This window comes from Melospiza georgiana, chromosome 12 (assembly GCF_028018845.1).
Source record: "Melospiza georgiana isolate bMelGeo1 chromosome 12, bMelGeo1.pri, whole genome shotgun sequence".
Taxonomy (NCBI): Eukaryota; Metazoa; Chordata; class Aves; order Passeriformes; family Passerellidae; genus Melospiza; species Melospiza georgiana.
Window position 1 is genome coordinate 15939870 of NC_080441.1, and position 25226 is coordinate 15965095.

The 25226-nt window shown below is 57.4% G+C and overlaps 3 protein-coding genes across 7 annotated transcripts; 2 read left to right on the forward strand and 1 right to left on the reverse strand.

Annotated features, from left to right (window-relative positions):
• Positions 1-9436: 9436 nt before the first annotated feature.
• On the reverse strand, positions 9437-11855 carry CLDN2 (claudin 2). Its single transcript, XM_058032413.1, has 2 exons — positions 11773-11855; positions 9437-10676 (listed from the first exon to the last, which is right to left on the reverse strand). The coding sequence occupies exon 2, from the start codon at positions 10500-10502 to the stop codon at positions 9807-9809; it is 696 nt and encodes a 231-aa protein (XP_057888396.1). The 5' UTR covers positions 10503-10676; positions 11773-11855; the 3' UTR covers positions 9437-9806.
• Positions 11856-13410: 1555 nt separating this feature from the next.
• Positions 13411-14641, forward strand: RIPPLY1 (ripply transcriptional repressor 1). Its single transcript, XM_058032945.1, has 4 exons — positions 13411-13471; positions 13755-13830; positions 14251-14315; positions 14395-14641. Exons 2-4 carry the CDS (start codon positions 13822-13824, stop codon positions 14639-14641), a joined length of 321 nt encoding a protein of 106 aa, XP_057888928.1. The 5' UTR covers positions 13411-13471; positions 13755-13821.
• A 357-nt stretch (positions 14642-14998) lies between these two features.
• PRRG3 (proline rich and Gla domain 3) lies at positions 14999-24942 on the forward strand. 5 transcript variants are annotated; one of them, XR_009115107.1, is made up of 5 exons: positions 15017-15041; positions 18239-18279; positions 18478-19032; positions 19900-20085; positions 21964-22047. XR_009115107.1 is itself a non-coding variant. In XM_058032412.1 (4 exons), exons 2-4 carry the CDS (start codon positions 18273-18275, stop codon positions 23220-23222), a joined length of 708 nt encoding a protein of 235 aa, XP_057888395.1. In that variant the 5' UTR covers positions 14999-15041; positions 18239-18272; the 3' UTR covers positions 23223-24942. The 5 variants fall into 5 exon arrangements, 1 of the variants encoding a protein (XP_057888395.1); XR_009115106.1 differs by lacking the exon at positions 21964-22047 and adding an exon at positions 20185-20369; XM_058032412.1 differs by lacking the exons at positions 18478-19032; positions 19900-20085 and adding an exon at positions 22683-24942 and having other exon boundaries at positions 14999-15041; positions 21964-22124.
• The last annotated feature ends 284 nt before the right edge of the window (positions 24943-25226 follow it).

A 25226-nucleotide genomic window follows, 5' to 3' on the forward strand; every position in this document is an offset into this window, starting at 1 on the left:
AAAACAGTTCCCATGCTTGGTAAACAACTCTCCAATCACATTCCAGAGGAGCAATATACCAAATCACATTTAGTATAGTCAAGAAAATTATATACTAAAACTATACTAAAGAAAGAGAGACATCAGAAGGCTAGACAAGAATGAATAATAAAACTCATGACAGATGCAGAGAGTCCGACACATCTGGCTGTGATTGGCCATTAATGAAAAACAATTCACATGCTGGGTAAACAATTCTCCAAATCACATTCCAAAGGAGCAAAACATGGAGAAGCTGAGGCTTCTCATCTTGCCAGGAGCAGAAATCCTGGTGAAGTGATTTTTCATAAAATATCACAGTACACATGACTGTACTTTAAACTTGGAAATGTTGAGGATGATGGGGAGTTTGAGGAAGATGAGGGGTTTGGGAGCAGCCAGATGTGACAAAGGGGAGAGGTTGCACCCAAAAGATGCTCCAGCTCCCTGTGCTGCCTGCAGTATATGGTTCATGGGAAGAAAACAAGGGCAAGTGCAAGTAGTTCAATGTTGTTCAAACCTGAGGTGGTTTCCATCTTGAAACCTGATTTCCTCCTTCATACCTTAAATGACTGGCTCCAGGGAGCTGAGGAGAGCCCACCCTTACAGTCACACATTCCCTGTCCCTCCTGAAGTGCATTCTTTCGCCCAGGCCGTGGGTGTGGAGGAGAGGATGTGTGGGTGGCCAGCCAGCATCACCCCTTTGACTGAAACTCGTCATTTTACCTGGAAAGCCATGGGGCATGTGACAGAAACCAGTGCTTAGGTGATATCACCAAACGTGTGCTGTGTGCATTTCCTGAGAGTCAGAGTTGAGCAATGCAGTGATGTGGACAGAGATCCCCCATGCTGCATGGTGAGGGTTGTGCCACATCATTTCCTCCTGGAAAGGGCTGCATTTATAACTCACAACTTACCAGAAGGAACTTTCTCTCTTGCTATTGCAGGCAGAAAGGACATGTCTATACAGCTGTGGGGTTTTTTGCAGTCTGTAGGACCTGTGTCTGTCTCTGCTATTCCTGATCTCCTGCTTGGTTGAATCCTGTTTCACTTCCAGCTCATCTTTTGAGATTTCAGAGCTGTTTCTGTGACCTCTCCTGACTTTTTCAGATTGTGTTGTTTACTGTGTTTCCAGGTCAGTGCTGCAGGTGGGAACACTTGAGATTGAAGGTATGCCCCTTGTCTCCCTCCATTCATGGTTTGAGAGTAGCATTTCCTACCTTCATTCATTGTTTGGTGTTTTGCTTCTGACATCTCTCCAGCCAGTCCTCAAACTACAGGCCTACACCCCAATCATATTCAATTTTCAGTAGAGCTGTTGAGAAGATTGAATCTGTACCAGGATATTGCAGTGAGCTGAAGTTTTACTTTAGCAGTGTTTGGGATGCTTGCACCAGTTATTATGGTTGCATGAAATACATTTTCAGAAGTACAAAACAGCCAATGATCTTGGGAGCATCCATGCTTCTGACCATTCTGGGAAGTTTTATCCCCAAAGCCAATCATGCTTTGAAGCATCAGCCCTGGGTGGGTGAAAAGACAGACCTTTATTTTCTTCTCCAAAGCTGCTTCTAAAGCAGGAAATGTCCACACCTCCCTCAGACTTGATCTCAATGTTCTTCACGGCACATATGCGTAATCTTAGCTGCTGCTGCTCCTCCTCTTTGCATCTTTTTTTATTCCCTCCCATTTAAGTAGCTCTGTGATCTGAACTTTATCCCTAACATACTTGACCTTGTTTTTCAGCAGATTATTCACAGACATCCCAAGAGTTTTTCATGGCGTGTGTCAAGCCCTTGGGCTAAAACCTGTCTCCTGGTTTATTCCTGCCTCCCAGGGAAAGGAGAGCATGGCTGAGTGATTGTCGTGGTTTAACCCCAGCTGGCAGCTCAGCCCCACGCAGCCGCTCACTCCCTCCCCACTGGTGGGATGGGGGATAGAATTGGGAAAGTAAAAGTGAGAAAACCTGTGGGTTGAGATAAAGACAGTTTAATAACTAAAGCAAAAGTCATGTATGCAAGCAAAGCAAAACAGGAATTCATGCACTGCCTCCCATGGCAGGCAGGTGCTTCAGGAAGGCAGGGCTCCATCGATTACTTGGGAAGACAAACCCAGAATGTTCCCCTTCCTCCTTCTCCCCAGCTCTGTGTGCTGAGGGTGATGCCATCAGGTCTGGGGTGTCCCTGGGGTCAGCTGGGATCAGCTGTGCTGGCTGTGCCCCCCAGCTCCTCTCTGGTGAGGGTGAGGAGCAGGACAGGCCCTGGCTGTGTGCAAGCCCTGCTCAGGGAGAGCTCAAACACCCCTGGCTTATCAGCACAAAACCAAACCCAGCTGCTGTGAAGGAAATTCAGTGTGCCCAGCCAAGCCCAGCACGGTGATGTGCAGAAAACAGACACTGAGGAGTCAGTGAGAGGAAGGGGCTGTGCTCAATGAGGAGGTGGTGAGCAAAGGGCAGCTTTGATGCAAGCATCCATCAGCAGAGAGCCGTGAGCCTGCGGAAGCGTTCAGCAGCCTGTGAACAGCCAGCAGGCTTCATATTCTCACCTCTCTGTGTCTGACATCAGCAGCAAGATAAAAATATATGCTCCTTACAGCAATACATGGGTCTTTTGGCATTTCTTGAGCTGATTTGTTTTCCCCAGTGTGAGGAAATAACACACAAAGTAGTTCTGTGATGGAGCGTTTCCTAAATGGATGTAGCTTGGCAAGCTGCAGCTATTAATTTTCCTTGGATAAGCTGGTATCAGAGTAGCTGGGTTTGAAACTTGGCACTTCTCTTCTGCATCTTTCAAAACTCTCTCGAGGATGCCAGTGCCAGGATTTGCTGCCAGAGTAGTTTGGGGGATTAAATTGTGTAGTGGAGATAAACACATATTGGAGGTGAGGAGGTCAGAAAGGCATCTTCAGAGATAAGGATGTTTGGTAAAGCCTTCTCCTCCCAGTGCACACTGTGCCAGCACCGTGCTGTGCCCCATGAAGTCCTGTGGCTGCAGCCAGCAGCCCTGGCAAGGCTTGTGGGGACCCAGCCCGTCCTGCCCTTGGTCCCAGCATGGCATGGGGGTGTGCAGGAGCAGGCAGGGGTGCAAGGAGCCAGGGAAGAGCAGTGGTGTGTTTCCCCTCAGCTCACTCTGCTGAAGGCACTGTGGCTCTCTTCATCCCATCACTGAGCTGGAGCTTTAGTCCTGCATTTCCTGGGCAGCCTCCCTCTGCTCTGCAAAGATCTTGCATGGGAAAGGGCAGCTGCACTCAGGGACAGCTGAGTCTCCTCACAGGACTGGGCTGCCTTTGCACTGTGTTTTGCACTGATTATTCCCCTTTATTCCCCATGGGGATTTTTCTCAGTGCTGAAGTTGGCTGGATTAGCTGCACCTGTGGCCTGTGAAGTAAAAGAGTTTCCAGTTGCAGAACCCCAAGGCAGGAGTCAGCCCTTGGCACGCTGATCACCCAGCACAGCAGAGAGATGGGGCTCCCTGAGCTTTGGGAATGAGGCCATAACCCCCAGCAAGACCCTTGTTTGTGAGCAGGCCCTGAGGTGTCAGCTGCAGGCACAGGTCTGCCCAGGCAGGTGGAAATTTATTGTGCACTAGCAGGGTCCTGGCAGCTCCCTGGCTGGGCTATGGGGACTTTGTTCTGGGAGCCACTTCCAGGGGCTTTGCCTTGCAACAGGGGGGTCCTTCCCCTTACCAAGGATATCCCTGGACCCAAAGCCTGCTCTCCTTGCTTTGAAACAAGGAGCTAATTGTTTGTCTCCCTGATATCTCTCCCCTGCCACCTCCCCAGCAGCATGGAGGTGGAGTGAGCCTTGCCCTGCCAGCAGCCAGGCCTGGGGTGAGACATCATGCCAGTTCACCATCTGGAAACATTAAAATAAATGGTGTTTGGGAAGGGCAGGAGGCTGAGGAGGAGGTGCTCATTTGTGGGAGGATCAGAGGCTCCAGTGATCAGTGAGATGTGTGCCTGGCTCCTGTGGCAGTGGGGAAGAACAGAGACAAAGAGCAGTGCCCTCATTCCTGTAAAAGTGTGCTGGAATTGTTCAAAGGGCATGTCAGCATCATGGTGGTGCATCCAGGGATAGCTGAGGTCAGCCCTTAGCTCTGTAATTGCTTTTCTATGCCCTGAAAAATACTGAAGGCTGAAATTGTGCCCACTGCCTCAAAAGGAAAGGGCTAAAAATTTGAGTAATGAAAATGCATCTGTTGGAGAAATCTTGGGAGCACCTGCCAGGCAGAGCTGGTGCTGTGGGACTTTGCTCCAGTGACCTGAGAAACCTAGAGAGACAGCTTTTCTGGGAAAGCAAGTTCGAGGCAATCGTGCTGCTTGTGACGTGAGTCTTGTTCTGCTCTCAGCCCTTTCTAGCAGGCTGGACATCCCAGAAATAGAGGGTGTTGTAAGTTCTGTGAAAAAAGACACCTGACTTAGGGAAAGATTAGCTTGCCAGTGAGGGAAAAACTTCATTCAAAGTACACCCTGAAATCCTGAGTGGAGATAAAAGGCAGCCCCAAAGCTGACTGATTTCTCTGCTTATGGGGAGATCTGTTCCTTCCCAGACTCGTGGTGCTCAGCAGAGACCCTGGAGGGGCTCAGCTGTGCCTGGGGTCTGAGCATCTTCTAGGCATGAACCTTTGTTAGCAGCTGCCAAAATGTTGGTGCCCTCAGGCATGGAGGTGCCAGGATGGCAGGGATTGCTTGGGGTGATTCTCTAGACTTGCTAAGAGGGTTGCAGCTCTGTTTGTCCATGCCAAAGGTGTTTGGGATTCTCTGCTCTTCCTCTCTTCTGTCCAGCATGATGCTGCGGAACCATTACCACTTATCTGCAATTCTCTAAACCAGTTCTCCAAAGTAGATTTTGGCAGATTATGGAGATGGACTATGTTTTTCCCAATACTTCTGTAAAATCTGTGGAAGACCTTATGTTTTACCACTATAAAAGTATGCCTTGCTCACTGAATTGGTGTGGGTTCTACTACAAAGCATTTTTGTGGCTGCTACAGATTGCAGGTACATGAGGCTTGCTGAGATCACTAACCTGAAGCTCCTCCAGTAGTGATTAGCCTCCAATTATTATGGAACAATCTGATTGTGATGTTAATGCAACGCCTGGAAGATCAAACATCCGTGTCCTCTCCATGGGTATCAGCTTTTCTGAGATAAACACCTTTTATAACCGTCCTGATTGATTTCTGAGCTGCTGTTCAAACAGGAAGGTGCTTTCTAGCAATCTCCAAAGGCCTCTGTCCCCTGCAGTGTCATGGGGTTCATTCTGCCCTCATATCTTTCCTCCAAGACTGGAGGATCCTTTAAGGTGCCTTTAAACAGGTCTCACCTGGGAGGCTGTGGACAGCCATGAGTTTGTGCATCAGTTTTTCCCCTGATAGGAGGTGTTTTCCAAAGAGGAGCTTGTTCCTCACGCTCAGTGCCAGGTGTCCCAGCAGGACCAGAAGAGCTGGGCACCATCAGCCCGTGCTTGCTGTGTGCCCTGACTCCATTCAGGGCCATCCCCACTGCCCCAGGAGGGCAGGCAGCCTCTGGAGGTGAAATGTGAGTGCAATTGCCAGCTGAGCACCACAGATACCAGCGCTGAATCCATCAGGCTCTTTCCTGGGCTCAGGGGCATGGCTGGAGCAGGGAATGCCTCTCCCATTCTGTTGGAACTCAGTGCATCCCTCTGGGTGTCCAGAGTTGCTGGGACCCTGCCTGGGGGGCTCAGAGACCCTGGCACACAGCCCAGAACACCTATGGATTTGATTTTGACCCCTGGAGCAAGTTGCCAGCTTTGTATGAGGACATGAAAGTCACACAGGTTTGAATGGTGTAATAACAAAATGATCACAGGGTGAAAATGAAGATTTTAGGATTTTTGGTATGGGGGTTATGGGGACAAGATGGAGGAGCTTGGGCGTGTCCAGCCTTCCTTCTTCTTCTTCTTGTTCTCCATTTTCTGCGGTGATGTTGGCACTTTGGGATTGGTTTAGAGTAGAAGGGCACTGTCTAACATAGGTGATGGGTATTGGGAATTAAGTGTAAATATGTTATACATAGTTTGTAGTATAAAAGGACAACACCGCCTCAGGGGCAGTCAGAGTGCCTGTGGCTGCCTTGTTGAGCAGACCTCAGCTGGGCAGAAAGAAAATTTTATAGATAAGAATTAATAAACAACCTCAAGACCAAAAAGTGAAGAGTCCAGACTCGTTCTTCAGTTGCATGGGCTGAAGCAAAGACATCTTGCACATCTTGGGCAGCAATTATCAACAGCAACCCGAGACCATTCCTGCCAGTGTGTGACTTGAGCCCAGCCTGGCAGTCAGGATCTGGGGTGTCCAGAGCAGCCCCTTTTGGTTGTGCATCCTCTGCTGCTCCTGAGAGGCTGCTGCAGAGCCATGGGCATTTTTCCATATCAGTCCTGGCCTGCTGAGGGGCCAGGAGGCTCTGGCACGGCGTGGGAGGCAGCTGGGTGTGTGCTGTGGCTGGGGAGAGGGTGGAGGAATGTGCTGGTCCTTTCCAAGTGCCCCAGCCCATCAGGAACCTGGCCTGAACCTCCTTCCCCCTCCCTTCTCTCCTATCTGAGCAATTCCTGGGGGCTGTGGGCAGAGATGGGCCCTCCCAGAGAGCTTGCATGGATTGTTTGCTGCTGCTCGAGGTCAGCTGTGCCAGGCAGAGATGAGCAGCAGGTTGGGAATGCCAGAATGAGCTCTGCTTGTCTGGAGGGCTCCAGGGAGGCAGGAGGTGTGTGATCCTGGTGGCTCTAGGGCAAACCTGTGCCCTTTTCAACCTGGGCATCCCTGCCCAGTGCTCTGCATGAGAAGAGGCTCTGCTTGCCCCTGGGGCAGTGCTTGGTGGGCAAGGGCTGGGTGCAGGGCCCTTGCAGATGGGCTGGGCTGTTCCCTCTTTGGAAGAAGAAGTTGTGACTTTCTGCACATTTCTCGTGACCAGCTGATGAGGTTGCAGTCCCTGATCCTGGGTTGGGGTGTACTGAGTGTTTATAGTGCCTCTATCACTTTTGAAGATAAGGGCACATTATTTTATTGCTCCTTCCATCGAGGCATCATCCAGAGGGGAGAGAGGGGAAGGACTCATTTCCTTATGGCAGGGGATTAGTCACTGCAGCCTGGCCCTCCAGAGAGGGCTGCAAGGCTCCCCATTCCACCACACCATCCTGTGAGATGGGGGCTTGAGATGGAGAGAGCCCTCTCCCCACCCAGCCCTCTGCCCAGCCCTGCTTCCCCATCTAGTCCTGAACTTGGCTGTGCCCTCCTGTGCCTTTCCTGCAGGAATCCTGGAGCACCCTCAGCTTTTGCCACGGAGCTGGTGAGGGGCAGGAGCCTGCAAGGTGCTGGTTCTGTGCTGGCTGTCAGAGCTCCATCCCTTACCTCACACTGCCCATCAGCAGAGCTGCCCCTGGGGCAGTCTGGGCTCCTGTTCTCTCTGTCCCTAGGCTGGGCCACATCCAGGCTGCCCTCAAGAACCTGCTTTATCAATAATGAGAACATGGTTATTGCAGGATGCAGAGATAACCATTGCCACCACAGCTGTGCACCCAGTGTCCTCCCCTCCCTTTCCCCATCCTCCTACCCAAGTGGAAAATCTATGTCACCGTGCCTTGCCCTGTAGCCAGGTTTCACATCTTTGGGTGCATTCACATTGAAGGCCAGGAAAGCTGGAGGGGAAAAATGTTCCCTTCCCTGAACCCACCCAGTGCTTGATGCAGGGGCTCCCCTGTGGCAGGCTGGTGGCCCAGGGGCCTGGGGACCTGGTCCCTGTTGAGTGTGATGGTGTTTCTGTACCCCAGCTGTGAGCTCTGCCTGTGCCAGCCGCCTTTTTCCTTCTGGGGGAAGCTTCCCTTCTGCTCCTTGAATTAAAGCATTAATAAGCCCAGCACCAATCAAGCTCTGAGCGTTTCAAATGCCCCTTTGTTTAATTAGCACAGCCTCTGCCTGCAGACAGGGGTGGGAGGCGAGGGGCAAGGACTCAGTGCCCAGGAATTCCTCCTCTTTAAGGTGTGACGTTTTGTGCCAACTATTTGCTCTCCCACTCTCTCCACCAGCTGCCCAGAAAAAATAATAAATTAAAATTTATAGCCAAAGCACCCTCAGAACTTGCAGCATCTCCTGGGGAGCTGCACCAGCAGGTTAAGCCTCTTGCATGCCCCAGGGCACTCTTTTCCTCAGGGCAGGAATAAATAACCCAGCTGGTCCAGGGTTGATGCTGTGCTTTGTCTCTTGGCCATGGAAATGGGGTCACTGGCCTTTGCCTGGAGATCCACCTTGGTCCCTTCAGTGACTGTCACCCCAGGGTGGGTCCCTGGTAGCTCCTTGCCCTCTGAGGAGGGGAGAAAGCGTGACCCAATGTTATCAGGAGCGTGCTAACCCCACAGCAAACACGGTTTCACTGGTGCAAGGGTGACGCTGGTGACGTTCGAGTGCGCAACACGGTCCCCTCCTCTCCATGGCCTAATCTAAATTGCTTTATGAGGGGTCAGCAGGTAGACCAAGGCCTGCTTCTCCCTGGGGTGGTCTCTGGGCGGCCCTGAGCTGTGGCACAGCAGGGCAGGGGTTCTCTCACTGGGTTAGTGGTACAGCACATGGATTCAAATGTTCTTGCTCCCTGGTGGGCTGTGGGGCTGGTCTGCCTGCACCTCCTCTCCTGCCATGGCCTGGCATGTGCCAGCACCCCCCAGTGCCACCAGCAGCCTGTGTGGATGTTCCTGTGCAGGGCTACAGCCACACAGCCTGTCCCTCCACACCATTGCCTCCTGCCTGCCCATCCCTTGCAGCTTTCCAGTGTCTCACTGGTGGCATTTTCTCCCAAAACAGACCCTTCAAGGACCTCGGGGCTCAGGACCTGCCTGTGAGGCCTCTCTGCAGCTGAGCTGGGCTGCTCAGACTCCACCATAGCCAGGAGCTGCCCCTGGTCCTTGGGACCATGTGTGCCCAGGGTGCCAGTGCTCATTGGGGTGGGGATGTGGGAATGCCAGGGCTGCCCAGCACCCGGGGACTGGGGTGTGCCACACCCAGGGGCAATGAATCCCCAGCCTCGTTACACCTGCACTCCCAGAAGCAAGAAGGGCTGGGGGAACAGAGGGAAGGTGTTGTTATCCCACAGGGAGCTCTGCATGTCTCTGCTGGCACCTTGGCAGTAGTGGTGCATGGCAACGTCCCAGCGTGGTGCCCAGGGACAAACTGTGCCAGGGAGTGGCCCTCCTCCCCCTCAGCAAGGCTCCCACCTGCCGGGGCTCCCGGGTGACAAAGCCATCAGCCGTGGGGTGGGGGAGGCAGCCAGAGCAAGGGCCAGGGGCACCTTTCACATCCTGCCCCCCTCCACAGCCCCTCGGTGCCGGAGAAAAGCTCGGATACAGTGTGGCTAGAAAGACGTATTTATTGCGACATCGGTTTGCAACCAGCACTCACCCCCAACCCCCGGCAGCGCCTGCAGACCCACGCACATGTCCTTGACCCTGCTGCGGTGCCTCCATGGCCAGCGGGCCGCCCCTGAGGCCACGAGCCCGCTCCCCTTTGCCGGCAGGGTCATTGGGCTGCGGGCTGGGGTCCCGCCGCGCCGGGAGTTGCACGGGGGAAGGAACAGGAGGCGGGTTCAGGGTCCTTCAGCAGTGTAAGCCACCGGCTGGGATCTCCGAGCAGACACAGGCTCTCAGAATGCCGGGGAGAGAGCGGGGCCAACCCCCCCAAGCACACGGCGGTGCCCGTGCCCTCTGCTCTTACCGCGCTCCCTCGGTGCCAGCCCGGCTGCCCTGGGGGCCGGGAGAGGTGCCAGCCTGCTTCCCCCTGCAGCCACTACACGTATCCTGTCAGGTTGTAGGAATTGACTTCACTCTTGGTCTTGTGCACCTGGCTGACGGAGGGCTGGGGGCTCTTGCTCGCCAGCAGCTGGGGCTGGTAGGCGCTGGAGTAGGCGGTGGTGGTGTCCCGGGCAGGGCAGGACGTGCAGAGGATGCAGCCGCCGACGAGGGAGAGGAGGGAGGAGATGATGCCGAGGTAAAGAGCCTCGCCGAGCTCGAACTTCATGCTGTCGGGGATGACGGGGTTGCGGAAATCCCGCAGCACCACGTGGATGTTCCACACCAGCGGGATGAAGCACAGCAGCCCCCCGAGCACGAAGACAGCGCCGCCCGCCACCGCCACGCGGTCCTTGCCGGGCGAGCCCTGGCTGAACACGGTGCACCTCATGCCGAACACGGAGAGCAGGCAGGCCAGCGAGGACACGGCGCAGGAGCTCACCATGAGCGCCTGGGCCGCCTGGATGTCGGCGGGCAGGTTGAGCAGGGAGCTGTAGATGTCGCACTGGGTGATGCCCGTGCTGTACGTGGCGCACTCCATCCACAGCCCCTTGGTGAAGCTGATGGCTGTCACGATGCTGGAGCCGATGTAGGAGCTGGTTTTCCAGCTGGGCAGCAGCGTGGCCGTCAGCGTGCCGATGTAGCCCAGGAAGGCCACGGTGTAGCCCAGCAGCTGGAGCCCCATGGACACCATGGTGGCGGCTGGCTGTCACCTCTGTCGCTGGCCGAGGCTCGCAGCTCGTCGCCCAGGTCCCTGCCGTGTGCTCACGTTCCCATGGCCCTGCGAGAGGCTCCGCTCGCAGCGCTGCAGCTCCACCCCGCTGCCGGGGGTGCCGCTTTTGTGCGGGGTGGGAGCCCGGGGAGTTACCTGCGGGAGCGGAAAGCAATCCCTCCCGATTAACGATTGACCCGAGCCCGTGCAGGAGCGCCAGGCGCCCTTTCACCCCCGCTATCTCCCCGGGCAGGCTCCAGAGGCAGCGCTGCCCAGGACGGACGCCAAAGCCCTCCCCTGCACTGACGCCGCGGGCAGGGATGGAGAGCCAGCTGCTGCTGGGGGGAAAGTGCCCGCTGCCTTCCTCGAGCAGTCTTCCCTGTCTGCTGTGATGCCTCGAGCTGAGGAAGCCAAAAAAGCCATGGCTGCACCATCATATTTGGGACTGCTGGAGGTGACTGCGGGTGGTGAAGGCAAAGCTCCCCCAGCTGAGGAAAGGGGATGGCACCTTGTCCCCATCTGCATGGGGCTCACCCAAGGCATCTGCAGCCACCCACGACCCACCCCGAGCTGCTGAGGCTCCTTTGGCATAAAGGGACACGGCCACCTGAGACTGAACCATGGATATCTGCCTTTCTGAGCTGCTGGGGACAAGGATGGAGAGGGACGCATGTGACAGTGACACCTGCATCCCCAGGAGAGCCTGGAGGCCCACAGAGGGCAGAATTACATCAGGGCTGGCATCTCCTTTGGGATGCTTTGTGGAAGCATGCCAGTCAAGCGGGGTGACCTGTCCTGTGGAGGGGTGACCTGTCCTATGGAGGGGTGAGCAGTTCGGGGTGCAGCTCCTCTGGGATTTTGAGTCAGTGCCACCTCCCGCCCACAGCCCTGTACACAGGCAGGGGAGGTTGGCAGAGGTGGTGGAGAGGGTTGGTTTGTTTTCCCTCTGCTTTGTTTAAAAATTCCTCCTCCTGTGGTGCCTTGCGAAACCGGGCTGAGCCCGGCATCGCGGCCAGTGGCCTCCCTCCCCCGGGAGTGCTCCTGGCTGAGCGTGCTGCCACCACCCGGGGCCTGCCCCTGCTCCCGTCCCCCCCGCTGCCACCTCAAATGCTCGGCACCAAAGCTTGCCAGCTTTCTGTCTGCTCTCCTGTGCTCTCACCAAGTCCTCCCACACCTAGAAAAGAAAAACCTGGGTGCTCTGGGTGCTCTGGGTGCCGGCAGAAGGCGAGGGAGGGGGCTCTGAGGTACTTACAGAGGTGGCTGGAGGTGCAGGGTGGGACCCGGGGTGGCTGCAGCCGGGGGTCACCCAGGACTGGCGGTGGCTGCTCGGGACAGGGTGAGCAGCCAGGGCCCCAGCCCAGGGGATCAGGGGCTGCAGTTGTTCAGCTCCAGCTTTGCACAATCCACCTGCAAATCTCCTGGATCAGAGGCTTATTGCAGATCAGAATTAAACCCTTTGGGTGTCGGGAAGGATTGGGGAGCTTGCTTTGCTGGTTGTCTATGAATTATTGGGGTAGGTTCACCTAATGGGTTCAGCTTTGAGGCTTGCTGTCATCCTTCTGGACAGCCTTAGTGGCTGGCAGGTGACTGTGCCACCATCCATGTGTCCACTCTGGGCTGTGCTGCCTGTTTTGGGGTTCGAGGGGCAGTGAAACACCAGCAGGTTGAGCTCCCCACTCCTCAGAGCCAGCCTGAACTTTTGGTTTACTCTTCCTGGCCCTGCTTGTCCTCCACGGGGTTTGTTGTTGTAAGACTGCTGGCCCAAATGAGGAGCAAATGGGGAAGGTAATGAGAGCCGTGCTGGCCCCGTGCCCCCTCCTGCTCACCGGCTGCCACAGATGGACAGGGGCAGGCAGGGCCTCTGGTGACAAATTGTGCTCAGAGCTGAGCAAGGTCTGGCTGGAGTTTGTACAGCAGTGTTTGGATGCTGATAGCAGAGCTACAGAAGGGACCATTTGCTATTTTCTTTCCTTGTCCCAAACTGAAACTCTCCCAGGAGCTGCCAGTGGCATTTTCTTCAAGTGCTTGGGTAGGAGCAGTGGGCAGGGACGGGATGAGTGGCCCTGCTGGAACCAGGGGCTGCATCAGCCTTGCACCCTCACTTTGAGGAGCTCTTCTGTCCCTCCTGGTGTGGTCCACATCTCAAAAACTCACAGGAGAGGGCAGGGAACACTGGCAAATGCTTGCTCTCCCATCTGTGGGGATCAATGGGATCTGGCAGCTCCCTGGGGTGATGGGCCATGGGTGCCTGAGCAAGACCGTTGTCCTGACAGTGCCTGGGGTCGATCCCTGCAATGTGTCCTCCCTCCCTGTCTGCCCTTGAGCCCCTCTGGAGCCATCAGCTGCCTCCTGGTGGCTCTGTGCTTGCCACCACTGTAGCCCATCACTGTCCTCCTCGTGCCCTCTGTGCTGTCCCCAACACAAGGCCACCACACTGTGCCCATGGTACGCCCAACACGCAGTCCCATCCCATGCCCACTGCACTGTCCCAATCCCATGCTCATCATACTGCCCCACCATTTCCCATCCCTTTCCCATCTCCCTTGCCTCCCTTATGCAAATGGCTACAAAGAGCACTTAATCATCCTTGTTAATTGTCTCTACCCTCCCCTGTTCCCCCCCGGGGATTTTCTCACAAATGGTGTCCAAATTTTCCCTTTTGTGTTTTGCTTTTCCACCAGAGATCGCAGCCCCTCCGCCCCCAGCCTCCCCCCGGCCCTCTGTTTACACAACTGGGACAAATTTCACACCGCTGTCCCCACAGCCCCAAAGAATTTGTGAGTCACGGCCGAGGCAGAGCTATAAATGTGTCCCCACCGAGGGTCTGCAGTGTCACAAGGGACAGCATCTCCTGCCACCATGCAAGCTGCTGCCTGCTGCCTGACTGCCCACGGGCTCCGGGTGCCGGTGCCCAGTGCCTGCCCAGCCCCAGGGCTGGAACAAGGGGCAAGGTACCAGGGGAACGGGGCTGGGAAGAGAGATGGGGGAGCTCCAGCTGGGTTTGGGTGAAGGCTGCGGTGCTGGGGACACTGATGCCATCAGCCATGGATGGCATGGAGGGTGCTGGAGACACCTCTGATGCCAGCGGCCGTGGGTGGTGCAGAGGTGCTGGCAGTCAGGCAGGACTGGCCGGGCGGGTCAGGCTGTGGGGCTGCCTCACCCGAGCAAGGCAAAGGGAGCAGGTCAGGGTGGGTGGCTGTGGCGCTGAAGTTCCTCTCTCTCTCTCCCCCTTAGAGCCCTTCCTCTCTGGAGACCGTGGCTGCCCCGAGCCCAGGAGGGACACGCGCCGCGGCGGGAGGAGATGGACGCTGTGAGTTTGGCACTGTCCCCATGCCCCTGGGGTCCCTGCTGGCACCAAACCAGCCTCTCGGTCACTTTGTCCCATGGAGTCCTTTGTCCCAGGGCCGTGCCGTGCCCAGCTCCCTTGGAGCACCGGCTGAGCCCCTGAGGGGACAGGGCCACAGCAGCCCTGAGGGGGCCGCCTGTTCCCAGCCGGGCGGGCATTCCTCAGGGCGTTAGCGGCATGCCTGGGCACCTGCTCTGGAGCACGGGGCAGAGATTACACTGGCAAAAAGCCCGTCGGGAGGATGTGGGGGTAGATGCCAGCTTCCCCGCGGGGCTGTGAGCGCCTCAGCTCGGGGGCAGGGGAGGGGGGAGTCGCTGTGTGTGTGGCACCCCGGTGCCAGCCCGGGCAGCGGGAGCGCGGTACCACCCGGCTGTGTCTCCCCAGGCTCGGGCAGCGGAGGGGCACGGCGGTCCCGGCAAAGCGTTGGCGTTCTTCCAGCACCCGGTCAGGTACGTGCCCTGGCCCCGGGGCCGCGGGCGGGCGCGGGGGCGCGGCGGACGGGGGCTCACCCCGGCTCTCCCCACACAGGCTCCTCTGGCCCAAGTCCAAGGCCTTTGACCACCTGTACAGCGTGGGGGAGAAGCTACTGGAGAACTTCCCGGTGCAGGCCACCCTCTGCTTTTATGAGGACTCGGGCAGCGAGGAGGAGGAGGAGGAGGATGAGGAGGAGGAGGAAGAAGAAGAGAAGGATGATGAAGAAGAGGAGGCGACAGGGGATGTGACCGCGGGACACCCGCGGAATGCTGGCAGCCCTGACCCCAGCAGGCCGGCGTGAGGCAACAGGCAGGGGAAGGCACACAGCGCTGCGTGCGGCAGCGGGGCCAGACCCGCCCGGAGCCTCGGCCAACCCCCGGGGCCGCCCCCGGGCCGCGCCCGCGCTCCGCGGAAACACGGCGGGGCTCAGGACTACAGCTCCCAGCGGCCACCGCGGCACCGCCCGGCAGCCGCAGCGCGCTCTGATTGGCTGCCGATCCATCCCCGAGCTGGGGGAGGAGCACGTGGCCACGCCCACTCTCCCGCCCCGCATCCCCATTGCAAGAGGAAGGCGGTGCGCGCGGGCCGCGGAGGGACGCGATTGGTCGAGGGGCGGGACGGGGCGTGTCGGGGGCGGGGCCTGCCCTCCCCTGCCCGTCGGCGGGAGGGAGCGGCTGCGGCGGGCGCGGGGCCGCCATGAGGTACCGGCGGGGCGCGGGTGCGGCCGCGGGGCCGGGGGGAGGACAGCGGAGCCCTGGGACTGCGGCTGCGGGGCTGGAGCGGGGATGAAGGGGCTGCTGCCGCGGAGAGGGGAGACGGGAGCGCTGGGACTAGCGCGGCGTGTCCGGGCGCGCGGCGAACAGCAGAGCGGCAGAGACGAGGAGGACGTGTCGGTGGGGCGGAGGGTGGGGCTGGAAGGACCCCGCACAGCCGGGGAGGTGGGGCTGGGAGACCCTGCTGTGGGGTGACAGGGGACATGGGGGTCTCTGTTGTAGGGTGACAGGTGAGATAGGGGACCCCGCTATGGGGTGACAGGTGAGATAGGGAGCCCCGCTATAGAGACAGGTGAGGAAGGGGACCACGCTATGGGGTGGCAGGTGAGCTAGGGGACCCCGCTATAGGGCGGCAGGTGAGCTAGGGGACCCCGCTGTGGGGTGACAGGTAGGCAAGGGGGATCTGCCATGGGGTAGCAGATGAGCTGGTGGTCCCTGTTGTGGGGTGACAGGTGAGCTGGGGGTCTCAGCTGTGGGGTGGCACTTGGGCTTGAGGGCTCTGCCGTGGGGTGGCAATGAAGGCTGAGGGGGGACTGGAAAGCCCCTGCACACCTGGGCAGGTGAGCTGGGGGTCCCAGCCGTGGGGTGACAGGTGAGTTGGGGGTCCCTGCTGCAGGGTGACAGGTGAGCTGGGGGTCCCAGCCGTGGGGTGGCTCGATAAGCCGAGCACAGTGGGGATCACTGGAGCTGGGTTTGGGCACAGAGGGGCCGGGCTGGCACTGCCCGGGCAGCATGAGCAGCAGGCAGGGAGCAGGTTGGGGTGTGACGGCTGTTTTGGGAGGGCGAGGCTTCCTGCCCTGTCAGGCGTAGCCGGCGTAGCCTCTTCTCCTCGCCGTGGATGTTGGCACGGAAAAGCCCCAATATTGCTGGCATCCAGCTGGCACCGCGGCTACGTGATGCTGGCACTGCCAGCACCCTCCCTGCGTGCATGGCGCGGCACTGGGGGCTCGGGGGGACTGGGCCGCCCCCAGCCTGTCGAGGAGGTGCCACCTGCCATTGTGGACCCCCACGTCCCCTCGGGGCCCGCGGGGAGCCGGCTCCAGCGCGCTCCGTGTTTTCCCGGCACGATTTCCTCCTTTGGCAGCAGTGACGGGAGCGGGGGCGGGGATGGGGGGAGCCTGGGGGAGACACAAATGTGCGACTGCAGCATCCTCACTCCCATGGCTGCATCCCCCGCGCCTCCCCACGGTTGCCTTAGCAACCTCCTATCGATGGGGTATTTATAGAGGATGGGAAGCCGGAGGGGGGGCATCGGGAATGGGTGGGCGTCTGCTAGGTCAGCCTCCAGCTTCAGGCTTCTCTCGGCTTGCGTGGGGGCAGGAGGGATGCTGCTCCCCTCGGCGTCAGCGTGTGCGCTGCTCCCGCTTTTCCTGCTCGCTGGAGCCAGGGGAGGTGGCCAGGAATTTGCATGTGGAAATAAAAATAAGCGGCTGGGACGTCTGCCCTTCTCACCGGCATTGTTTGTGCTTGGAGGCTTGTGTGCAGCTCCCTGGTTGTGGCACTGGGTGCACTGACACAGATACGTGGAACAAAGTAAAAGAGTGTAAATGAAATGAAACAGCATTAAATTTGTTGTCTGGTGTGTGATGTGAGAATATCCTTCTTTCTGTGTCTTTGTTCTCCTGTCCATCAGAGGGGGAGGATGCCTGTAACAAGGAGGGTTTGTGTGGAAACTGTGGCATGTGCTCTGTGCTGTGCTTTCTTTTTTATCCTGGGGCTTTGGGTCTCTGTAAGAACTGATGACAGCAGAAGTGGGTCAGGTGGTCCCTGCCCAGAGCCTATGGGGGAATTCATGGATCCAGAGGCCTCTCACATCCCCCAGAAGGGCTCACAGAAGCAGGGTTGGGCTGTGGGGCACTGGAAGCAGCAGACCTCTCCTGTGTACTTCTGGTGCTGCTTTCCTTTGCTTTTGCTTCAACTCCAGCCTGAGGTTTGCAATCTGAGCTTCCCACACTGTTGGGAAGAAGCTGCTTTCTCTCTCTGGACACAGCTCCAGGCTTGCATGCCCTCTTGGCACTTTGAGGTGTAGGAGCCTTGGAAAGCACAGCAAACCTGATGCTGGCAGGGAGAGGGGCTGCATTTGCTGGAAGGTGGCTGTTGTGAGGTGTGCTGCTGTGCAGCATCTGCCCTTCTGGGTGCCTGCCTTTCGTGTGAAAGGAGAAGTGTGTTTCCAGCCCTGCTGACCCTGTGAGCAGCTCTGTGCTGTCCCTCACCTCACCCCAGCAGAGCAGATCCGAGTGCTTTGGGAATAACTGGATATCTGAAGTCCTGGGCCTGACACCGGCGTGTGGTTTAGTTCCTGCTGTTTCCAACCATGCCTGCTCCTTCATCTGCAATAAATCCCTGCAGGAGCTGGGCAGTCCTGTCCCCTCTGTCTCCTGACAGAGTTGTGGCTTTGCCACAGCAAGTGTCACACACAGCAATAGCCAGCCCAGTGCACTCTGATCCATGGGGCATTGAGCATAGGGAAAAGACAAAGCATGGAAAACAAACAGATATCCTCTGCTTCTGCAGGGCTTAGTTTGACTTCTGTGGGGTTTTGTTTAGTTCAGTTTTGCTTTTGAAGCACAAAAATTGCTTGTCCAGCTGGAGAGCTGCTGTCCTGGCTGTGCAGGCAGCTCTGTCACTCTGTTGCTGCCCTTAGCTTGGCCCAGCAACCAGATTGTGGGTAGGAGTTGCAGAAGTGAGAACTGGCACGTCTGTGAAGTTGCTCTAAAATAAGATGATTGCTTCACCTGTATCCATCAATCTCTTGTGGAAGGGAAGAGCACCAGGCTGCTCCCAGCAGTCTGTGGCATGCAGGTCATCTTGCTGCTGGTGAGACATGGGGTCTATCCTTCATCCAGTTTTTCCCTTCCTCCTTTGCTGGTCTGCAAGGGCCCTGCTTCTCCCTGGGAGCTGAGGGTGCCCTGAGCCCCTCCAGCCCCTCCAGGCAGGTGAGGAGCAGGGAGGCAGCTGGAATCCTTGGCTCTCTGCAGGGGCACTGCTGGGCTGGATCTGCCATGGGTGCACTGCTCAGCACTATGCTTTCTGCATCAATCTCATCCTGGGTGATGGAGGCTTGGGCTTTGAAACTGGGGTGGAAATGTAAGCTGTCAGTGACTCTCTGTTTTCTTTCCTTGCAGGTAGGCAGGAGCCCCCCTGGCCGAGTGAGGCAGCATGGCAAGTAAGTGCTCCCAGGCAAGGCGGAGAGGGGCCGGTGGTGCTGGAGAGAAGGGGATGTTTGACAGCCATCTCTCAACAAAGGGGTGCCTGTGCATTTTGGGGGGTGTTATTGTCTCTGGGGAGCAGCTGCCATCAGCTGTTGGCCCTGGGTGAGGTCTGAGGTCCGGCCTGACTTGTGCTTCTCTCTCCCCTCTGCAAGGTGGGAGTCGAGAGGAGGTGCTGAAGGTCTGACCCCTGCAGCATTTCTGTCTCTGTGTGCTGCTTGCTGTGCAGGAAGGGCCTCCCCAGGGCTCTCTGGGCTGCCTGTCTGCTCTGACATCTCTCATCAGCAGTGCTCCTGGTGCCCATGGCTGCCACCCTGGCAGTGCCCACCCTGGGGGCCACACTGCCCTGTGTGCCCGGTGGCACCGGGGCTCTGTGTTCTGTGCATGCTGCCGAGCCCAGCCCCACCCCGAGCTCGCTGTGCCACACCCAGAGCACTGCTGGGCCAGCACTAAAGATGGGCTGAGCCTGGCAGGGCTGCAGAGGGGTGTGTGGCCTGTCCAGAGCTGGGCTCAAGCCTCCCTCTGGCTCTCCTGGGCAGCCTGCATGGAGGCTGCATGCCCTGGTGTGATGGGAGTGTGAGGAGGAGATGGAGATGGAGAGATCTGTCTGGGATCTCAGGATTTGCTTGGAGTGCCACCAGAGCCAGCTGTGAAGGTGGAGGCAGTAGCCACGCTGGGGAGGAGGAGGAGGAGGACCTCAGGGATGACAGGTATGCCTTCTTTCATTATCTCTGCTGTGCTGGTGCGGGAGGGAGCAGAGATCTTCAGGCAGTGCTTTTAAAAGGCTGCTTTAATCTTCAGTTAATGAGGAGGATGCCCAGCTGGGTCCCTGCCTTCCTCCACTGCTGCCTTTTCTCCTTCCCAGAGCTCAGTGCTGGCTCACCAGCATGTCCTTGTGGTGGAAAGTGTCCCCTGTGGTGGCAGCGTCCCCTTCATGGTGACCCTGATGTGCAGGGGGGATGTGGTGATGGGCAGGCTCTCCATCCCATGCTCCCTGCCATCCCTGGTTGTCCCTCTGCAGGCACAGCCACAGTCCTTCCCCAGAGAAGCAGCCCGAGGGTGTCCCCCCCAAGCAGAGCAGCTGAGACATGGGGTGGTGTCCACCAGGGGCCAGCAGCACCGCAGGAAAGCCAGCAGGAAAGGGCTGAGGTGAACCCAGCCCTTGCTCCTGCTTCCCCTGCCTAAAAGCTCTGATCTTTCCTGAGCACCGGTTCTCCAGCTGGTGTGGGGAGGCTTGGAGAGGCACAGGGGATCAGCACTGGGGCTGCTGGGCACTGGCAGGTCCCCTCAGCCCCCTGGGTTGGGGACAGGACTGGCTGCTCTTCATGCCAGCTGGGGATCCAGCAGAGATGAGAGGTTTCCTGAGGGCCACTGGTTTTCCTGCTCTGGTCCTGAGCCACTTTGCACTTTCAGGGGGAGGGAGCAGTGACTCAGTTTCTGCTCTCCTGCCATTTCTATGTCCCTGAGGGAAACTGCATGTGGGGAAAAACACACACCTCTGTCACAGCATGCTTGCAGTTGGGACAGTGCTTTTGATACCTGCCTGCCTGTGTGTCTGTTTTTATTTCCTACCTTAGTGGCCAGCTCAGCATGGCAAAGCAGGGAAGGGGTCCAGTGACTGCTTTCTGCAGGGATGGATGGAAAACCCTGACAGTGAGATCTGCAGCCAAGCCTGTTGCTCTAGCATGTGCTGAGGAAGTTGAAATCCAAGTCTCAGGCTTAAGTGCCAAGGAGGGGACAGTTTATACCACGGCCTGATCAAGGTGGGAGGCAAAGGAGGTGAGGCCAGACTTCTCCAGCAAAGTACAGGACATTTGCAGAGTGAATGTTGTCTTTGTAAAATTTCATCTCCTTCTGGAAAGGCTCAAGACAAGGTCAGCCTGCCAGCCTGTTCCCTCTGCAGCCAGCATAGCCCTCAACTGTGAAAGCCAAGGCAAGCTGATCCCTGCCCTTCTGCAAGAAGCCTTCTGTGCCTCTTGAAAATGCTTTTTCGGTTGTCCTTGTAAAAAAAAAAAATGGTTTGCATAATAAAGTCGATTCTGAGGGAGGATCTGTGACTCACATCATTCATGCTGCTCTTCATTCACACCTCAGTGGTTCAGCCCTCTGCAAACTCTCACAGAAGCAAGGCATTAATAAATCACAAGGGGAAGATGCACCTACACAGCACAAAAGCAGCTCAGTGCCTCCAAGCCCAGGCTGGTGTAGCACAGTAGTAGTTGTTTCTTTCACCATGATCTTGTCCCTGTTGATATTTCCAAATACTCCCACAAATACCTTGCTGTATTGTTTCAGCAGCAGGATACATGGAAGGTAAAGCAGAAGGAAACTTGCCTTTCTCCCTGGCAAAAGGCTCCTAAGGAGAGAAGTTGGTGGCTTTTCACTGACTGTTTTGCTTGTGGAGCCAGTATTTTGTTAGCACCAAGCTGGTCAGATGGGAGATTGTGTCCCCCTGCCTCCTCTGATACTCCTGCTGCTGTGTGAATGGGTTCACCTTGTTGATCCAGTGGAAGACTGAGCCTGAGGGTGAAGGAGGTCAGTATGTTCCTGTGGATCACCCAGCTGACCTGATTCATCTTCCCAAGGGAAGCAGCAGGATTTTGTGGCTTGGTGGGAAGAGCTGGAAGCAGCCTAGAGCTGAGTGTGCTGAACTGCATTGTGGAAACACTCATTCATGAAATGCGTGTTTGGATCCTGGAAGGATCATGTTCTGCGTGAAGTTTCTGCTCTCTGAGCAAACAGCTTCTTTGCCTCCTGTGCTGCTGCAGGTCCTGGCAGGTGCTGGCCTCCTGCACCCCCTGGAGGTGTCCCTCCTGCAGGATATGGAGAGAGGCCTTGGTGTCCCTCTTGCAGGCAGGAAGGTGCTGTTCCTGCTCCTGGCTTCAGGACTGCATGCACTCTGGGAGGACTTGAGGAGTCTCCCAGGCTTTGGGAGCAGAGGAAAGTTTGTGAGGCCTCTGCACCAAAACACAGTGGGGATGAGAATGTGCTGCTGTGTGAGGAGAGGTTGCTCAGGCCCCTGACTCACATCCCCCTGTGCTGTCCCTCTGTTTTGGGGATGTTTGCCCTTGTTCTCCTGGGCCTGGGAGAAGACAGGGGTTTTTCTGGGGCCTGGACAGAGTCCTTGATGCCACCTGAGCTTGCATGACGCTGAGCAGTTGGCAGCAGGGACACCAGCTCCTAGCAGGCTGTCATGTTGAACTGTGGGCTCTGAGTCCCTCTTGGTGCTGGCCCCATGTCCTGGCACAGCTCTGTGTCCCAGTCTTGCTCTCCTGGTGGGATCTCCCTTGCCCTGCAGCAAAGGGGCAGAAAGATGAAATCCATCAGGGGCAGAAGGTTGAAAACCAATATTTTTGGAGCCTTTTGTCTATACCTCAGTTGCTCTGTGTGGCTGCAGCTGCCGCTTCTGGTGTCTCTAGCACCTCAGCCCTGACAGGAGGGCTCCTGGTGCCATGTCTCTGTGCAGACCCCAAGAGTGCTGTGCCCCTTTGGCTGTCCCACCTGCTGTCCTACCTGATTGTAGTCCTGGGTTTTTGGTTTGGCATCAGGAAGCTGGGTTGGAAAGCTTGGCTGGGCAGAGGCCAGCTATGGGGTATGGGTATCTGTCCCTGCTCACAATGTCTGTGCCTTGTGTGTTGCAGTGTTCTTGGGGGCCAGGAATGCCCACTCGCTGCTGAAACGCTTTCCCAGAGCCAATGGCTTCCTGGAGGAGATCCGGCAGGGCACCATCGAGCGGGAGTGCATCGAGGAGGTCTGCAGCTATGAGGAGGTCAAGGAGGTGTTTGAGAACAAGGAGAAGACGGTGCGTGTGTCCTGCATGTGTGTCCCAGGGCGTGTGGGAGGGCTCACCCTCAGCAGGCTGCAGACAGAGGGAGAGCACAAGGGGAGCAGCCTCTCCTGTCCCTTTTGTCATCTTCAGGCTGCAGGCAGCATGTTGTGGCCTCACTTCCCAGCATGGCTTTCCCTTCTCAGGCATTGCTTTTGCAGGATGCAGGACTCCCTGCCCACAGCTGCAGGTTGAGCTGGTGCTCCCATGGCACATGTGGCAAATCTTGGCTGTTGTCCATGATTCTCTAGGCTGGGCTTGGTGGGGAATAAATTTTTCCCTGCTTGCTCTGGGATACTGAGGGATGTTCCCGGGACCTTCTGTGTTGGTCCCACAGCACCTTAAATTGAAAGGGTAGCAGACATTCAAAACACTGCTCCTTTTGTGGGCCTGGGGAGAGCAGTGGTTATTGCTGGTGGTGGGTGGGGTCCTTCTGTCACCTGCAGCACGTGATGGTTGTTTGGTGGTTGTTTGATGGTTGTTAGATGGTTGTTTGGTGGTTGTTTGATGGTTGTTTCTCTGTTCCCCTCACAGATGGAGTTCTGGAAAGGCTACACCAGCTCTGTGTACTCTGTCAAGGACCCCGGGCACAGCACGGAGCGCTCTGACGCTATGTACGTGGTGGTGCCCCTCTTGGGAGTGGCTCTCCTCATAGTCATCGCCCTGTTCATCATCTGGAGGTGCCAGCTGCAGAAGGCCACCCGCCACCGCCCCTCCTACGCCCAGAACCGGTACCTGGCCAGCCGGACGGGCCGCAGCCTGCCCAGGGTCATGGTGTACCGGGAGCGCTCGCAGAGCCAGGGGGAGACCCAGTACCAGCGGGAAGCCAGCGGCCGCGGGGCTGGGGATGCCCGGGCCGGGGGCACCCCCCAGGCAGACAGCACCCTGTGCCCGCCCGAGCATTCCGTGTCCGTCCTCTCCAGACTGTCCAGCGCCACTCCCCCGCCCTCCTACGAGGAGGTGACGGGCCACCCGGAGAGCAGCAGCAGCGGCGAGGAGACCAGCGTCTCCTACAACGAGCCTCCGCCCAAGTACGAGGAGATCGTGGCCACGGCCCCCGCCGCGGGCAAATAGCGGGTGTGCCTCCCTGCTGCCTCTTCACACTGTCACACTCACCCAGCCACCCTCCCGTCGCCGTGCCTGGCACCCCCTTCAGGTGTTCGTCAGGCCCCCATCTCACCTGTACAATCTGGTGCCATCACACAATAGCCTTACCCTCCTAACCAAAAATGGCTGTCCCCAGGTGGGGTGAGGCAGGGCTGGCTGTGGGATGGCTCTGGAGCCGTCTCCTGCCCCTCACTCCCCACTCACGTAAGTGCTGTAGCAGCCAGAGCAGAGCAGCAGCTTGTTCCTGGCTCAGTGTGGGGGTCTCCCCATGGTGCATTTGATTTCCTCACTTCCCCCTCCAACAGACATAACATTTCCCATGATTAGAGCAGCCTTGCTGCCTCCCTGGGCTGCTGCTCAGCCTCACCCCATGTTCTGGGCCCTGTTCTTCTCAGGGCTCTGATTAGGTGATGGAGATGCAGGATTGGTGTGGCAAATTTTTGTCCATCCCTGCAGTTGGTGGGGCCAGCTCTGTGGGGAGATGGTGATTCCCCCACGTGGATTTGTTGCCGAGTGGGAGTGGGGAGCCCGGGCCACACTGTGGTACCTGTAGGGATATTTGCTGTGTGGAGACCAGGGAGGAGCAGCTAGAAGGTGCTCTCTGATCTCCTGGATCTCTTTGGAAAGGGAGAAAGGGCTCGTGGTGGTCTTGTACTTGAGGTAAGTGACTTTGGAGTAGCAGGGCCTTTTCCTGATGCTCTCTGCTCTCCTCCTGTGGGTGCTGAGCAGCTGGAGGTGTGGCTGCTGCAGAGCTGGCCAAGGGGGTCCTCTCTGACCCCGAGCCAACTGTGGTCTCATGGCTTTAAGTGATGGGGATTCAGCTCTCTCCTATCTGGTGTCTGCCCCAGAGGTGAGAGCCTGCAGACAGGCCAAACCTCCCCTCTCCCTATCCCACACCTCTCTGCCCTACCTGGCTCCTCTCTTTGGGGCTCTTTGTCCTCCAGAGCAGGTACAGTGGGATGAGGGACCCCACTCTCCTCCTGACCTCTCGGGTGGGCTGTGCCCAGGGCTGTGGCCTGGAAGTCCTGCTGACAGGGGCAGGAGCCACAGGACCCTGCCTTGACAGTCAGGAGCAGGGCCAAACCCTGCTCAGGTGGTTGTGTTGCCAGGGCAGGGCAGAGCAGGGAGCTTTGCTGTGGGATCTGTGTCCCCTTTCCCTGGGCAGCTGCCTGTAGGGTCCAGGCAACGGGGCTGCCCTTCCCCAGTCACATCTGATGGATTAATCCAAGGGTTGTCCTCCAACTCCCCAGAAGCAGCCCAGAAGCTCCCAGCACTGCCACCACCCGCTGTTCACCCAGCAGCAGCCTCTCCACCAGCACCAAAAGGCTATTGTCCATCCATCAGTGGCCTGCACCCCGCCCGGCCCCAGTGATGCCCTCCAGCTGGTGCCCTCAGCCCAGAGCTGGGGCTTGCCCAGCCTGGCTGCTCCTGGGGCAGGACATGCTGGCACCTCGTCTGTCCCCTCCCCAGCCTTAGCAGGGTGGGGTTATGGGGAGAGCTGGCAGCTCAGGGCCAGAGCTAGAGAACAGCAGAGGGAGACACAAGGGTGCTCTGCATCCTCTGTCTTTGATGCTCGGTCATTATCCCTGCAGTTTGTATTCTGTAAAACTTGGTATATTTCTGTGCAAAAAAAAAAAAAAAAAAAAAAAAAAAAAAAAAAGGTATTTATTAAAAAACCCTCACTGTCTGACTGGCACAGGGTGGCTTTTTCCCACAAAGGGTGTTGTGGGGGACAGTGATACCAATAACCCCCACCACGGCTGCTGGACTGTCCCCAGTGAGGATGGGAGCGTCCAGGAGCAAACCCCAGGCATCCAACTGGAGCTCTGAACTTCACCTGGCCGTGTGGTGAGGTCTGAGAAACCTGAAGGGTGTCCTGCGTGCCCCGAGCTGCCGGCAGGTGAGATGCAGAAAGGTTTTCTGAGGGTCTTTGAGGGGATTGAGGTGCACAGGTTGTCCTGCCGTCCTCTG